Raw genomic sequence first — 16,839 nt, 5'->3', positions numbered from 1 at the left:
CCAAACCAAAGGCCATCTAGATTTTCTCCTATGTTATCTTCTAGGAATTTTAATTTTGTGTTTTACGTTTAGGTCTATGATCCATTTTGAGTTTTTTAAATGGTGTAAGATCTGTGTCTTGCTTTTTTTTCTTTTTTCTTTTTTTTTTTTTTTTTTTTGCATGTGGATGTATAGTTGTTCCAGCACCATTTGTTGAAAATACTTTTCTCCGTTGTATATTGCCTTTGTTCCTTTGTCAAAGATCAGATGACTACATTTGTGTGGTCTATTTCTGGGCTCTCTGTTCTATTTATCTGTCCATTCTTTGGTCAATACCACACTGACACTGACTTGATTACTATAGTTTTATAGTAAGTATTGGAGTCAAATAGTGTCAGCCCTCCACCTTTGTTCTTTTCCATTAATATTGTGTTGGTTTTTCTGGGTCTTTGCCTCTTCATATAAAGCTTTAGTATCAGTTTGCTAATATCCACAAAATAACTTGCTGAGGTTTTGGCTGGGATTGTGTTGAATCCATAGATCATTAGGAAGAACTGATAGCTTATGGAGTTATCCTAACCATGGATATGGAATATCGTTATTTAGTTCTTTGATTTCTTTCATCAGTTTTGTAGTTTTCCTCATATATATTTTGTTAGGTTTATACCTATTTCATTTTGGGGAGTGCTAATGTAAAAGGTATTGTTTTTAATTTTACTTGCTCATTGATAATATATAAGAAAGCAATTGACCTATGAATATTAACCTTCTATCTTGCAACCTTTGTATAATCACTTACTAGTTCCAGGGAGTTTTGGGGTTTTATCAATTCTTGTGGATTTTGTACTTAGACAATCATGTCATCTGTAAAGTTTTATTTCTTCCTTCCCAATCTGTATGCCTTTTATTTCCTTCTCTTGTTATTGCATTAGCTAGAATTTGCAGTATGATGTTGAAAAGTGATGAGAGAGGGTATCCTTGCCTTGTTCCTTCTCTTAACAGGAAAGCTTCTGTTTAAGTATAATGTTCGCTGTAGGTTTCTGTAGATATTCTTTATAAAGTTGAAGGATTTCTCCTCTATTCCTAGTTTACTGAGAGGTGTTTTGTTTTTTTTTAATCATAATTGAGTGTTGGGTTGTGTCAAATGCTTTTTCTGCATCTATTGATAGGATCATGTCATTTTTCTTCTTTAGCCTGTTTGCTGTTATAGATTTCATTGATTTTTGAATGTTCAATCAGCCTTGCATACCTGAGAATAAATTCCACTTGGTTGTACTTGAACTTACTTACATCCTTTAATACTAACAGTAAAATCAGTAAGTTTAGGTTAGGTTTGTAGATTTAAAAAGACTTTTTTACTAGCCAAAAAACCCATTAAGAACTCCTAAAACCTCAACCTTATTAATTTAATATAATTTAATTATAATTTTTGCCAATAAATTTTAGAACAAGCCCTCCTTCATGAATTTTTCTCTTTATGAATTTTAATCTCTCAATTTGTCAACATTTGTATACTTTCAGGGCCTGAATTTTAATCTCTCAATTTGTCAATATTTGTATACTTTCAGGGCCCCATCTAAGTAACCATACATTTTTTTCTTTCTCCTTTTTTCTTCACACACACATGCACACACAGATAATTTGGTACCCATATTCTATGATGAAACTGTTATAAAACAGTAGTCTCATAACAGAGTACCAAATGTCTTTGTATCTTCAAGTTGATCATATAGAAAAAGAAGAAGGAAACACTGGTGTTTTAAAAATTATTTTTATTATTACATTCCAAAGAGAACATAGGAGGAAAAAAGCCAGTTATCTAATAACTGTTATACCTTTCAGAGGGAGGCACCCAGAAAAGAACTCCAGTTTTAGTTCAAAGCTGCACACATTAGAGCTCAAACAGCTGCCTCTCCACCTGACCGGAAATGTTGACAAATGTGTGTATGTCACCAATCCAGAGACGCTTGAGGTTAAAAGAAAATTCCTTTATTGCAAATGTCCAAGTTCTTAGGATTCATCTTTAAAGATACTAGAAGATGAGAAAGACCACACACACCAGACTATGTTTAGTCATTAGAGTAAACTAGCAAATTGCTAGTTTGTTCTAGGATGCATTGCATCAGACATCACAGTACATGAGGAAAATCTGCATTTTATGAAGAGCCACCAGGTAGTTCAAATCCACTTTATCATGAAGTGCAGCCACAGGCCAACCAGATACCTAGATAATATAGTCAGTGCAAAATTCAAATGGGTAAGTCAGGGCTTTGATGAGGCTGGCTACACTGCAAAATAGAAATGAAACTTGAAAATAGAATGTTAAGTCTATTTACAAAAGTTTGTTTAGTAAAGTGACTTGAGAAAAGTTATGTTAGCCACTTCCCACGCATCCCTCCCCTTCCCTGCCAGGAAAAAAAGAAAGAAAGAAAGAAAAACACCTGAAAATTATCTTGAAAACCAAGTTAAAACTGTGTGGTGAAAAAGAGAGTGCTTGTTCCGGGTAAAGGACTTCAAGATAATTTACAGGCAGACTTATTTTTATTAGTAAAAGTCACAAATAGGAAAAAGGTTAATTGGCTGATTTTGAGGTGTGTGCTTTTAAAAATGTCTGTATTAATATGTTAACAAGAAAAGAAAATACCAAGCACATTTTTGTCTCCCAATTCTGAATTTGCCAGCAAGAGTTGGTGAAATCAGCAGGGTATTAAAACAAAACCCAGGAAAACTCAGTCAATTTTTTTCAGTTGTCTGCCTCATTTCTTTCTAATCACCTTCAATTGATTTCCAGTTAGCTGAGGACAACATGACGGTCAAAGACGGATTTTCGCTGCTCTTGAACTTGAAGCTTCCAGCGCTGCTGTGCATACTCTACCTTATTCAGCACATTGGCTCGACTGCGGGAGCGGGCCAGCACATCATGGGCATTTGCAAAAGGCTGGTGATCCTGAAAGTCCAAGAATGGAGAACATCAGAAATGGCACGATCAGTGTAAAACACACACACAATACAGTAATTATCCAGCCACAGATGGGGGCATCTGGACTTCACAAACAACAGACCATCTCTTTGGCCAAGCACTCCTAGGCACTCACGTGCCAGAAGTAGGATGAACTCAAATACAGAAATAGGTGGTTCAAGTCGTTTGAGTGATGAGGAGGTATTTGTGAAATGTTTCCACAAGTCATCATTTCCAAAGACATTTCCCTTAAGAAGCATGGACCAAGACAAAGACAGTGATCATTTATTTTAAAGACCAGCCTTCCCTGACAACTAGGGGGAAAAATCTATTTTCATGTTAATATCCACGTTACAGATAGGGAAAGTAGAGCTTTTCCTTGCTGAATTCGATACTATATAGCTAATCTGGCAGAGGAAAAACTTGTCTTAATTTCCTGACTCCCATTATACTAGAATTATTACTTGCCACCTTGGGGCCACATTCACCCTTGGGAGAAGAGTTGATAGGATCTTGTCTTTTAATAATTCCCTGCACCTTGAACACATACACTAAATGGACTGATTTCCAAAATCCTTTTCATTTCCACCTCCCCCAATCTGTAATGAAGAGACACAGTTTAAGCGCTACCATCACCCTCTATTACTAAGGACAGTAGGATTTATTACATCAGCATTTTTATTAAACACCTGAATCTTTCACTGCTGAGCACTCAGGGTTTCCATGTTAGTTGCTGCCTTAAGAAAGAGGCTATTGAAGGGTCACCCAGGTATCTGTGTAGAAAACCAACCTAACCTGGTCAAAGTAAACCAATGCCACTGATGTTTGTAGTCATGACACAGGAAACCACCATGCTAATCTACCTATGAATGAGGATATAAACACAGCTGCCTAAATGACAAAAAGCATTCAATACTAATTTATTGCTTTTGTTTGCCTTTTCCTTGATCTCTTTTTCCTGAACCTTGTCAGCAAAGCTTCTAAATGTTCTAACGTAGGATCCAAGTCACAAGTTGCACCTCTTATTTTAAACCTTGCCTCAAAGAAAGAAATATTGTTTTGCTGTGTATGTTTGCAAAAGCTCTATTATATATCCAAGGCAGGAGTCAGCATGTCTATAGAAAGCCAAACACAACCACATAACTATATATACAACTTTAACTGTGTGGAATTACAACACCTGGTCTTCTTTTTATAGTAGGACACTTATACAATGTCTACATTTCAAAGACATCAAAAAGTTTTCTCTAAGGAATCTTCCCGGTCTTTACTGAAATTTCCTCAACTTTTTGCTTAATATAGGTAACAGCTTGTTACAAGAGAGGCAAACAGCAAGACCCATGTTTTTAAATTTTTAACCTTACAAATGAAAATAAAATTCCATAAGTTCAAAATGTTTCAAAGATTTAAGAAAAAAATTTAAGAACAAGGAAGGCTAAAGCTGTTGGATTACTTAATTTCGCATAAGGAAATAAACTGATCTGAGGTCATCTAACAAATGAACACACGACTTAGTTCATCTCACCTTGACTTGGTGTTATATCATCTCAACACACTGATTTTGTTCAAGTAGATTAAAACAACTCTATGGGAATATGGTGCTTCAATGAACTTGTATATAAAATAGTATTACCATTAGTTTGTTTTGACATAAACAAGACTGGGAAGAAGGATATACTTTATCAGCAGAGCAGCTCTCAATTTCATAGTCCTGTTATCTGCCCTTCAGGGTAGGGGGAGAAAAATTTCCCTAAGGAACAAAGTTAAAGGGCTAAACAAACCAGTTAATCCTTTTGGTCCATTTTCCACCTATCAAAACAAGAATGAACTAGCTGCTCATGGTCATGGATGCTAGAAGAATGCAAATAGAGATTTACCCTTTTTATATGTTTGTTCTTTTTACACCTGATAAAATTACAATAAATACAAAACATGTTTTAATGCTTTGATAATAGCAATGATGTGTCATGGATATATGATACAATAAATATTGTGACTACTTACAGTGAACTTAACTATTTGTACTAACTCTCACTTGATTTAAAATGCTCTACAGTGAATAAAAATGAGACAACTGAGAATTTAAGAAAAACATTTTTAAAAGCACATAAATACTAAAGAATTCTCAGATAAGCAACAATTGTAGGAATTTATTTTTTTTTGTACAGAGTTGTTACTCTGTATAAATTCATAGCTAAAGGTTAGAAAATCTCTCTCTGCCCAGCATCAATTCAATAGATATCCAAGAATTAGCCAGACTTCTCAGAAACAATGTTTTCAGTTAATATATGTACAGAATGAATCACTGAACAAAAGGATTATTAAGCACATGACCCCACCAAATGCCTTTCCTACACATTTTTTTTCTACACATTTTCATCTACACATGTGTGCATCCATTTCTTTTGTTCTATGTGTATTACATTAATATTGTTTATTTCTAAAATCAGGAAACAAATATTTAATACTATAAAGAATATAGTTTAAGTCAGACTTTCTATGTGCCTATTATGAAATGGTTTATGTGGCCTTTTTTTTTTAAAGATTTTATTTATTTATTGAGACACACAGAGAGAGAGAGGCAGAGACACAGGCAGAGGGAGAAACAGGCTCCACGCTGGGCGCCCGACATGGGACTCGATCCCGGGGCTCCAGGATCATACCCCTGGCTGCAGATGGCGCTAAACTACTGCGCCACCGGGGCTGCCCGTTTATGTGGCCTTTGACGCATAACATTTTATATGTTAGTTCTCAACTGGGAGTGATTTTGTCCCCCGAAAACATTTAGCAATATCTGTGGACACTTATCATCATCATGGTTGGGATGATAGGCGCTACTGGAATCTAGTGGGTAGAGGTCTGGGATGCTGCTAAATATCCTAAAATGAATAGGATAACTCCCCACAACAAAGAATTATCCAAGCTAAAGTGTCAATGCTGTTGAGGCTGAGAAAAATCTGTCGTATGTGAATGAAAATAGCATGGGAACAGTATTTGAGACTCTAATGCTTCTGGTACAAAACCTCCTGGCCTTTAGCTCTCTTTCCCCATTCACCCCATAGGCCTTGTTTCTGACCACATCAGATCTCCAGTCTTGACCTTTCTCTCCCAGCCTATCAATAATCCCCTCCTGGAACTCCTCAAAAATTAACAGGCATTTCTTACATGATTAAAAATAAAAGGTGGAAACATACTATAATTAGCCATTTCTTTTACTATCTGTTTCTGTTTATCTCTTTATTCCTACTACCCAGCAGAGGACCTGATACAGAGAAGTTACTCATTATGTGTTGGTTGAATTAATAAGGAAGCAAGGAAAAAAGAGGCAAACAGAGGTGCTTCTATGAAAGTTCTTGATAAGACACAAATGGAATCTTGCTCAAATAAATTGAGTATTCATAATTGATATTCATATGACAACAATGTATTGATTAAAAAACAGGCTCTGTTTTTAGTAATAACCCAAGCCATCCAGTCAGGATTCCCTCTAATCTTTTACCAACAGTTCCACAAGACATTCCAGAGTAAAAGGACTTCTGACTTTGGTTAGCCCGGGCTCACCCTTTTGGAATTGGGTCTTGAAACTCTACTGAATTTTATCTATTTTGAGGAATGTAGGCCAATAAAGTAATCCAAAATAAAAAGTAATTTCTAAAATTGGAATTGGGTCTTGAAACTCTACTGAATTTTATCTATTTTGAGGAATGTAGGCCAATAAAGTAATCCAAAATAAAAAGTAATTTCTAAAAATAATTATATGTAGAATAACAAAACAGTGGAAAATTGGAAAATAGGCCCAAACAGGATAATGATAAAACAATATAATGCTCTAAGCTATACTGAATAACAAGCTTGTGGACTATATCAATAACTAGATTTTTTTTTAATTACCAGACATTTTTTAATGAAGTAATGTTAACACAAAAAGGAGACCACAAAACAATTTATACACTGATTATACCAAGTATATGTATAAATAGAAATGTGTTTTTAAGATAGGAAGAGAATCAGGAATGATGTTTTTTTTCTCTAAAGATCACAGGTTTTTTTTGCTTTTCTGTTTTTTTTTTTTTTAATTTTTTATTTTATTTATTTATGATAGTCACACAGAGAGAGAGAGAGAGGCAGAGACACAGGCAGAGGGAGAAGAAGGCTCCATGCACCGGGAGCCCGATGTGGGATTCGATCCCGGGTCTCCAGGATTGCGCCCTGGGCCAAAGGCAGGCGCTAAACCGCTGCGCCACCCAGGGATCCCTTTTTTTGTTTTTTTTTTTAAATTTTTTTTTTAAGAAGGAGTAGAAAAATATAAAGCATGGTTATCATGCTGCACTTCAGGTTATCAAGCTGCACTTCATTAAGAAAAGAACACTGTCTTCCTATTTCCCTTCACTAAAACCTCTTTGCCTTCTAATATATTTGGTCATGCTGACAGGAATAATACTCAGGCAAGAGCTTGGGGAGAAATCTATCTCACAAGCTTTTCTCAGTGTAAACAGGGAAAGGCAATGAAAATTGTGCCCTTGATACTAAAGGGCAAAGCCTATACAGCACACTCACCAAGGATCGTTAATTTAGACCATCATTTTGATGGCTATCCAGAGTAATTTCCTCATGAAGAGATATATACTAAAATTAGAACAGTCCTTAGCTTCTCTAGTTGATAATCTGCTCCAGCACATGAACATCTATATACAACTACTTTTCACTTGCTGTTTATGTCAGATGATGACAAATACTGCCATACACAGCTAGGGAATGCCAAGTACTTACCCCAACATCGTCATCGCTCTGTATCAATTGTGAGTGTCCAAACAGGCGTCTCTTCAGTATGGGTTCAACCAGGGTAAGGTACACCATGTACAGAAGTAGAAGGCCCAAAATGGAGAGATAAATTATAATGGTAACCTAAAGGAAGTTGAAAATAAGTTACATCTCTGTTTGAGGCAAAAAATCAGAGTTCTGTGTAATAATAGTGAAGCCACGGTGAAGACTGATTTTTCTGCTAAGCATATAGGATTCCTATACAAACCAAATTCCAACATAAACAAACTCAACTCTTCACCAAAATATTATTTAAAGATAAAGAGAAAAAATGTGTTTTGTCTTTGAGATCTTATTGCAAGTCTTCAGAACTCCATCTTCACCTACTGCTAATCATTTGTCACCACTGCTAGCATACCAAATTTCTTTTTTCACCTGAATATAGTGTCCTAGATTCAGCAGTACTGTGTTTAGACAACTTAAAGGAACCCTAACAAAAAAAGGTAATTCAGATGAATTTCAACAGAACATTCTTTTAGATCAACTTAGATATACAAAAATACATTTCAAGCCAGTGATTTTCCTGAGATCTTGATCTGTATGCTGTCAAAAAGTACAGTGTGACACCCTTCTCCCCCCACCTCTAGAATGGCTATAATTAAAGCCAGACAGTACCAAATCTTAACAATGATGTGGCAAAACTGAACCCTCAAACATTGCTGGTGGGAATGAAAATGGTACAACTATTTTGGAAAACAATATGGCAATCTCTTAAAAAGATAAAATAAACTTACCTCTCTAAGGAATCTACCTGACAGGAAAACATATATCCACACAAAGACATGTGCACAAATATTTATGGCAGCATTATTCATAATAGTAAAAATCTGGAAATAACCCAAATGTCCATCAGCTTTTGAATGGATCATACAAATGTGTTATATTCGTATAATAAAATGATATTCAGCAACAAAAAGGAATTAAATACTGATAACATGCTACAACATGGATAAACCTCAAAAACATTACGCTAGGTGAAAGAAACCAGTCACAGAAGACCACATGTTGTATGATTCTACGTATATGAAATATCTAGATCTGTAGAGACACAAAGCAGCATAGTGATTGTCTAAGGCTAGGGGTGGGAATGAGATTAACTGTGAATGGGAATGAGGGGTAACGGGAATGTTGTTGCACTGAATTTTTTAGAAATTGTTTTAAATTTCCTATAATGTATTCAGTTACACACTTAACAGTGAGTGGCTTTTAGGGTCTGTAAATTACACATCAAAAACTTAGCTGAATAATAAAAAAAAGTACAGTGAGTATTTCTTTACAGGATAGCACCTTGCTGGAGCAGAAACTCTCCCACGGAAATCTATGTAACTGTTACAGCTGATCATTCCAGATTTCCCATGAGGCCTTTTCTCAGGAGAAATGAATGGGAAGCTCCATATAAAAAAATCGGGGGGAAGAACTGTTAGCCACCATAAAAAAGTAATTGAATTCATTAGAGGTCAAATGGTGATGAGAGTGATCTACCTTTTATTTCCTACAGGAAATATGGGAAATGTTATAATCCATACGTGATAGTTCTAGAATATAGTCTCTCTCTATATATGTATATATATATTTTTCCCCCTCAGGTTTGAGAGGGCAGGAAGAAGAGGGCCTAGACATGCTGTTTTCTCCCTAGCTTCTGGCATATGTGGCCCACAGAAAAGCTGGAATAGCTTTCAGGATGTGCTAATTACACATAGGGCATTTTTGTGCCATTTCACAAATCACACCTCTGTTAATATGTCCTAATTACTCCCCAGAGCATCTCAGTGAGACAGGCAGAGAGCAGACCCACTGTTCTTCTGGGGCTCTTGCTGATGATGAGGAAGGAAGGGGTTAGGGGAAGGTAAGGAAAGGAGGGAAGAATAGTAGTTGAGTGACTGAAATAGAATTCAGATGTCCAAAATTTTCTTTCTTGTCTAGATACCATCAAGAACTATTCCAGAAGCAGGGGCACCTGGGTGGCTCAGTCAGTTAAACAGCTGCCTTCATCTTAGGTCTTGATTCCGGGGTCCTGGGATTGAACTCCATCTTGGGCTCCATGCTCAGTGGCAAGTCTGCTTCTCCTTCTGCCCCTCTCCCCTATTCGTGCTTTCTCAAATAAATAAATAAAATCTTAAAAAAAAAAAGTATTCCCAAAGCAGAAAAGTTCTTTTTTTTTCTTACCTTGATTGTAACAGAGCTTCTTTCCTCATATTTGCATTCACAGCGTAGACAGTAAGCTTCTACGTCAGGCCCTCGCACAGGCATGGGATCCACAACATGAAGGCAATCGCTGAAAAAACAAGGATAAAATATTGCTTCAGCCTACCTGGATTTTCTATACTGATGAAAACTTTTCTATGATCCAGAATAATCACTGAGCTTAAGAACTTAAGGAACAAATAATAAGGGAAGTGAAATCATCGCTCTCTCAATATTAGCAATTTGGTGAGATTTAACAGTCTAAGAACCATAAAGACTCAAGTAGTAGCAATTTTCAAAAGTGCTGCTGTTAACAGTTAAAAATGCACCTGAAAAAATCTCAAATGGGATCGAAAACTACTTAGCACATCAAATTATATTTAGACTTGTTCATTTACCAAGAAAAATTGCTTTAAATGATTTAATGTATCTTGATGCATTGTTCAAATATATTATCTCTTTTATGAATTAACATCAGTCTTAACTGCCACAGGGTGGTATATGAATGGCTAATCACACTGAATAGTTGCTAAATTCTGAAACTCAAAACTGAGCACTCAAAGGTGCAGAAAGAAATAATTACTTTTGCAGAAAGGAAAAAAATTACTTTTCTCAATGAGCAAAAGTCTATTGAAAATGCATGGAGAAATAGGATTGGGACAACAAAAATATTTAAAAATGAAAACTGATTACCCAGAAGGAGTACAAAAAATAATAAAAGATTAAATGTTTTTGTTGTTGGATGTTCTTTATTTTTTCCCCCATTTTCTAGGGCACTTATTTATTGTGGCTTATGAAAAAAATAATTCTATTAAAAAAACCTTTTCCCAGAAATCTGTCAATTCTAGGAAATAATTAAATTATGACTCTCCCCAACTATTAAGAGCCTACAACTCTGTTCACTTTCAGCAAAAATAGGCACACTTTCCTGTCCTGTCAACTGCTGTGCAATTTTCTTTTCTTTTATCATCTCTTCCATAGGCACTTTGGGCTGCCTCAAGAACTCTATGATCACATCCTGTCTCACCCCACCCATCTTTCTTGAGGGCACCCAATGCTCTAGGCTATGTCTTCCCTTTGCCCAGCAAAATCTACATTTTCATGTCCCATTCCCTCTGAGCTGTGACATGACAGAAAACCCAAACTTTCATAAATGATAAAAATTCAATCAGTTATCCCTAACAGGTAATTTAATTTTAACAAAGAGGGGCACCTGGATGGCTCAGTGGTTTAGTGTCTGCCTTTGTCTCAGGGCATGATCCTGGGGTCCCGGGATGGAGTCCCATGTCGGGCTCCCTGCTTGGAGCCTGCTTCTCCCTCTGCCTGTGTCTCTGCCTCTCTCTCTCTCTCTCTGTGTCTCTCATGAATAAATAAACAAAATCTTTTAAAAAATAATAATTTTGGGCAGCCGGGTAGCCCAGCGGTTTAGCGCCGCCTTCCGCCCAGGGTGTGATCCTGGAGCCCCGGGATTGAGTCCCACGTCAGGTTCCCTGCATGGAGCCTGCTTTTCCCTCTGCCTATGCCTCTGCCTTTCTCTCAGTGTCTGCCATAAATAATTTTTAAAAAAATTTTTTAAATAATAATTTTAACAAAGATACTAATGAAAAAATAAGCCTCAACTGGTAGTATGGTAAGGTCCCACAACTCATACCATACAAATCTGTTATCTGTTCCAAACATAAAGAAGACCAGGAATGTTTCCAGCTGGTTGCAGGCATAAAATGGGCAGAGAAGCTAATGTCCCATTCAATCATATAGGTTATCCAGACCAACACTTTCAGAGAAGTCACCTGCACGAGGTCACAGAGTAGGTTAGAAGCCAGGGTTTCTACCACCTAGGTCAGCTCCCCTGTATTTCTCTGAACCTCAGGAAAACAAGACTTATCTCCTAGTTTCCTGTTTCAGCTTCAGAGGTCTTCATAACAATATCTTAGAATTGCTTGGGGAACTATGTGTTGAGTATTGAGTGTTTCTTTTTAAAGTACAGATATAGTTTAATAACAAGGAGATATTGAGCATTATGCAAAAGTTGTGCAGGATAGGAGAGGAAGGTTCATTCTGGCTGGCTAGTCAGTCATAAATACAGAACCCAGAGCCAGAACTTGACCACGCTGGGAACTAGGCAATACCTCCCCCTAGTGCCACAACAAGGATATTGTCAGCTAACCTCACAACCCAAGCATAAACCAAAGAACTCAAACTTTTCCTCAGTCAGACAGCATTAAGTCAATAAAGAATTAGAGTTAACAATGGGACAAAATGGAAGCCAGAAGATAAAACTCCATCTAGGACCAAATAGATATTGGACACTTTGTAAAGGCATAACATTCTGATTAATCATAACTTGCTTACTCTTCTAAAAACAGTTAACAGTTGAGAACCTATCTCAGGTAAAAGGCTGAGCTACAGGAAGGAAGGGGGTAAGAAAAATCACAAACAAGCCTTGTTTTCAACTGTTTAATCTCAAAGCTCCCTGTTTTGACCAATAACCAGAGTGTATGGTATATGGTTCTGTTGGAACCTGGAATCGTAAAATATCAGTGAAAAGATCAGTGCTAAACACGTGAACAGTGAGTTCACCTGCTGCTCAACTAAAAAGCATCACATTCTATTACTGATAATAAATTAAACTAAATGTAGGTATTTCATGTATCTGGACAATGTATAGGAATAACTTTAAAAACGTATGAGTTTTCTTGTATCATAAAAGTAACTTGATTACATAAAATCTGTAAGAATATAGCTAAACCACTGTAATATGAGACAATTTAAAGTGGAACACAAGTTCATAAGAAGCTTTCAAAAATATAGTTATTAAATATCAGATTAACCTAAATGTTTACCATGGGAAGAACAGACAATGGCATCAGAAAAAAGAAACATGCTCAAAAGCTGACTTTTCTTTTTCAAAGTCAACTTGAAATACTGTAACCAAATGAATTTAATTTTGCTTTCAAAGTTTTGCTTGCTATTTAGCTGTAAAATTGGGTACATGTGCAAGTTCCTAGCATTTGGAGCTATTTTTCTTGTATGCCTATCTCAGCAATCTTCCACCATGTTTACAAATCATAAATCATCATACCATGAGAAGGACTCCATCCATCCTATCCATCCTACTACAAACAACTGCTTCCCAATCATTTTATGCTATATGTAGAAAAGCTATCATTTGTAAGGTCCATAAATAGAGAATGCTGGTGGTGGCTAGTGAGTCAAGAGCCCAGTCCTCACAGGACTGCTTGATTACCCCAAGGGCTGAGGGAGCAACTTCTTGACATACCTATATCCATGGCACACCAAGTGGGAAACTATGATATACATGGCTCATTCCCATTCCTTTCTGAGCCTTCTGACACTTTCAAGCATAGTCTTCTGTATTAGGCAATACATTATCAAAACTTACAAGTTATGAAAATTATAACCCAGATAAATGAGGCCTGTGGACCTTCCAGTGAAAAACAAGAGAGAGGACTAAAATTTAGGAGGGCATGGAAGGTAGCCATGGGCAGTTTAGTGCCACAAACTCAGCTCTGTCCCTTATAAAACCCTACTTGGGGATCAGTGTTTTGGCTAGATTCCTTTAAGTTTACATCACACATTCAGGGCCTTACTTTCACTTTTTCAAATAGAAGTGGAATTTGACACACTTAAAAAGAAATACAGGTGACCCTTGAATAACAGGGGTTGAACTGTATGGGTCCACTGTACACAATTTTTTCTCAGTAGATACAGTATACTACTGCAAATGTATTTTCTCTTTCCTATGATTGTCTTAATAACATTTTCTATTCTCTAGTTTACTTTATTGTAAGAGTACAGTATATAATACGTGTAACATAAAATATATGTTAATCAACTGTTTTATTGGTAGGGCTTCTGGTCAACAGTAGGCTGTTAGCAGTTAAATTTTGAGGTAGTCAAAAGTTATATGCAGATTTTTGACTGTGCCAGGCCCAGGATACCTAAGCCCTACGTTGTTCAAAGGTCAACTGTATTTAAAAAGGAAACAATACATTAGATGAACATTCTGGGCTAACAGTGACAACCACAGAAAAAAATCTGACAGGTATGTCAGTAATCTAGAATACTTACCAATCTTTTTGAGATATGTTCTTATTATAAATATGCCCAGAATTATCTTTATAGGGAGGACAGATACATTTACATCGGACATCCTCGAAATTCTGTAACCAAAATGGAAACTTAGTATAGCTTGTTAACAATATCAATATTTTTAAAAACTGCACCATATACATTTTGCTAAGCGTCCCCTGCCAAATATTCTAAAACTATTCATTTTGAGAGAGAGAAGCTTTTTAAAGCCACAGGTCCTTTTTTGTAATGCTAATGAATCATTATATAGTACACGAAATTATTTTGAAATAATATGTGTATGTGATCTGTGATTTATTAATCACATTTATAGGTCACATGACAAACTATGCTATCTACCTGCCGGTAAAAAAGGCACAATAGACAGATAACTCTGCCTGCAAATAAGGATCTGATTACAAAATTACTCACAAAACAAGTCACAATTCTTCTAACTACTATCTTTCCACCCTTTAGTAGAATGGCATGGATATGGATAAAGGGGGTTGGACCAGGGCTCTACAGAAGGGGTGAAGTTTTAGAGGCACTCAGTTATAACTAGAAAGGAAGTACATAAGGGCAGTAGCTTATGTCTAGCTGAGATCAGTTTGGTCTACCCTCCCCAGGAAACTTTGCTTCTAATCACTGGTAGACAGAGAGGATAACTAATGATAAAGCAAGTTTCAAGAAGTGGAGAAAGTGGTGACTAAATATATGAACACAGGAAATAAGAGAAGCTTCATTAGCAAAGGGGAATTTATCTGAGAGGGCAAGTGGATCATTAGCTCCCGCCCTGCCCCACCCCCCAAGGCCCACTGTTCCTTTATATGGTGCTATGTCTGGCAGAGCTGTTGACAATGGATTCATTCAGCAACCACTTAGTGAGCATTTGCTCCATGGTGGACCTTGTGCTCAATGAAGTGGATTCAGATAAGTGCAAGACATGGCTCCTGCCAGTAATCAGGACACACCCTAATGGAGACTGACAGATAAATACATCATTGCAATATAGTCTTAAAGTGATGACAGGACATATGCAGAGGATGCCAGCAATGTTTTGAAAGACACGAGACTTGCTGCTTTCCCTATTTCTGGTAGGAGGTAGCAAAGATTTCAACAAGAACTCCCGACCAAAACCCCCTGAGCTGTCTGCATTAAACCTGTCTTTCCCAACCTGTCCCATATTATAGATTAAAGCTATTTTTTTTAAATGCAAATGTCAATCTGTTTTCCCATCACATTAAGGTAAATTCCTTCCGTTTTCTCCAATAAGGAGCTAGCTCATCAAGGAGGACGCACAAGTGTGTACCAGGGGCAAAGCAGGTCTGGAGGGTGGGAGCATGAAGGGGGCTATAAAGAGCAGCATGAGGAGGCTGGAAGGACCAAGAAGGGGAGCAGGGGAGGGGGCTACAACTTTACCTCCCTGTAGCTTGGGCCCTTCCCTTCCCCACTGAGTTATCAGGAAGAAAGAAGGCCAAACAAAGAGGCCACGAGATCCTGGAGGGAGTTAGGTCAGGATATTAGGCTGGTGGTCCTCTGTGTAGGTCCTACTGGGAAGGCAGGCTGCAAGGAGAGGCAAGTTCCTACACTGGGAAGGGAACCGGTTCAGGGGTGAGTCGAAATGAGTTAGTTCCTGAGAGGGAGGCTTTCCGTGAGGTGGGGGCTTCTGGTAATTCTGGCTTGGGGAACGGGGGCGGGGCAGGAAGAGGGCTGTGAGGCAGGTGCAGGGCGCGGTGGGCTTCAGGAGCTTAGGGTGGAAAGCTAAAGGCTCTCAGAGTTGGAAAGGCTGTAAGTTTGAGGCGGGTGCCGTCGGCGCTGGGAAGGGGACCGTCTAGGAGGTGGAGGAGGCCGGCCGGGCTGCCGGGCTGCGGGCGCTGCCGGGGCTGGGCGGAGCTGGGGCGGGGGCGGGGGCGGGGCAGCGGGCGGGAAGGAGGCGGGCGCGGCCAGGGCTGGGGTGCGAGTGCGGCCGGCACTGCCGGAGCCGCAGGGCTGGGGGGCGCCGGTGCGATCGGGCGGTGGGGTGTCGGGTGTGTGTGCGGGGGGCGGCCTGCAGGACGGGGTGGCAGGGCCGGGAGAGGCGCGGGGAGGGCCGCAGGCTGACAGGCGGCTGTCGGCAGGCCGGAGGGGAGGGGCTCCTGTCTGGAGCGAAGGCTGCGCCGACTCACCTTGGCGGCGTCTGACAGCTGCACCAGCAGCAGCACCGAGAGCGCCAGGCAGGACAGGCTGAGCAAGGAGCCAAGCCGAAGGAAGCCTCCCCACACGGTCGCCATCGCTGCCAGGCCCAGCGGTGGCCACAGCCCGGAGCCCCCGCGACCTGGTCCGGGCTGGGGCTCCGGCTCGAGCTCCGGCTCGGCTCGGGCTCCTCCGCCCGCACTTCCGGCCGGGCCTCGGCGTCACCGGCCGCGCGGGGTCAGCTACATCACCGGCCGCCCCGGAAACGGTTCCCCGTGCGCAGGCCGCGGAGGCTGCGCGGTGTCGGCGCCCGCCCCGCGTACGCTCGGGCGCGGGAAACCGAGGGGGCGCCCCTGGCGCGGCAGCCGCGGCCCGGCAGAGCTCCGAGGCGTGAGGCTGTCCTTCCTGGGCGCTGGAGCAGCGGCGGCTGTGGACCTGCAGGGCCCTGGGGAGTCCTCTCGCCCGGGAGACCCCCAGCAACTCCAGCGACCCCTGCGAGGCCGGAGCCGTCCGTCGCCAGGCCCCCGAGGCTGGGGCGAGCCCAAGCGCCCGGGGCGGCTTGCGAGGGCAGGTGGCAGGCGTGGAGGCGGCCACGGGACTGACGGCCGGGCCATGCCTTCCGGGAGGCCTAC

At 39.7% G+C, this 16,839-nt stretch overlaps 1 protein-coding gene across 3 annotated transcripts; it reads right to left on the bottom strand.

The window, feature by feature from the left end:
• Window positions 1–1,734: 1,734 nt before the first annotated feature.
• On the bottom strand, window positions 1,735–16,473 carry TMEM9B (TMEM9 domain family member B). 3 transcript variants are annotated; one of them, XM_072725675.1, is made up of 6 exons: window positions 16,201–16,441; window positions 14,036–14,127; window positions 9,926–10,034; window positions 7,709–7,843; window positions 2,754–2,926; window positions 1,735–2,203 (listed from the first exon to the last, which is right to left on the bottom strand). In XM_072725675.1, exons 1-5 carry the CDS (start codon window positions 16,303–16,305, stop codon window positions 2,771–2,773), a joined length of 597 nt encoding a protein of 198 aa, XP_072581776.1. In that variant the 5' UTR covers window positions 16,306–16,441; the 3' UTR covers window positions 1,735–2,203; window positions 2,754–2,770. The 3 variants fall into 3 exon arrangements, with proteins under 3 accessions (XP_072581776.1, XP_025864078.2, XP_025864079.2); XM_026008293.2 differs by having other exon boundaries at window positions 1,735–2,926; window positions 16,201–16,473; XM_026008294.2 differs by lacking the exon at window positions 14,036–14,127 and having other exon boundaries at window positions 1,735–2,926; window positions 16,201–16,431.
• Between the last annotated feature and the right edge of the window lie 366 nt (window positions 16,474–16,839).

Source organism: Vulpes vulpes, chromosome 11 (genome assembly GCF_048418805.1).
Source record: "Vulpes vulpes isolate BD-2025 chromosome 11, VulVul3, whole genome shotgun sequence".
Taxonomy (NCBI): domain Eukaryota; kingdom Metazoa; phylum Chordata; class Mammalia; order Carnivora; family Canidae; genus Vulpes; species Vulpes vulpes.
The sequence above is the reverse complement of the archived record's forward strand: the minus strand, read 5'-3'. Positions and strand labels throughout refer to the sequence as shown.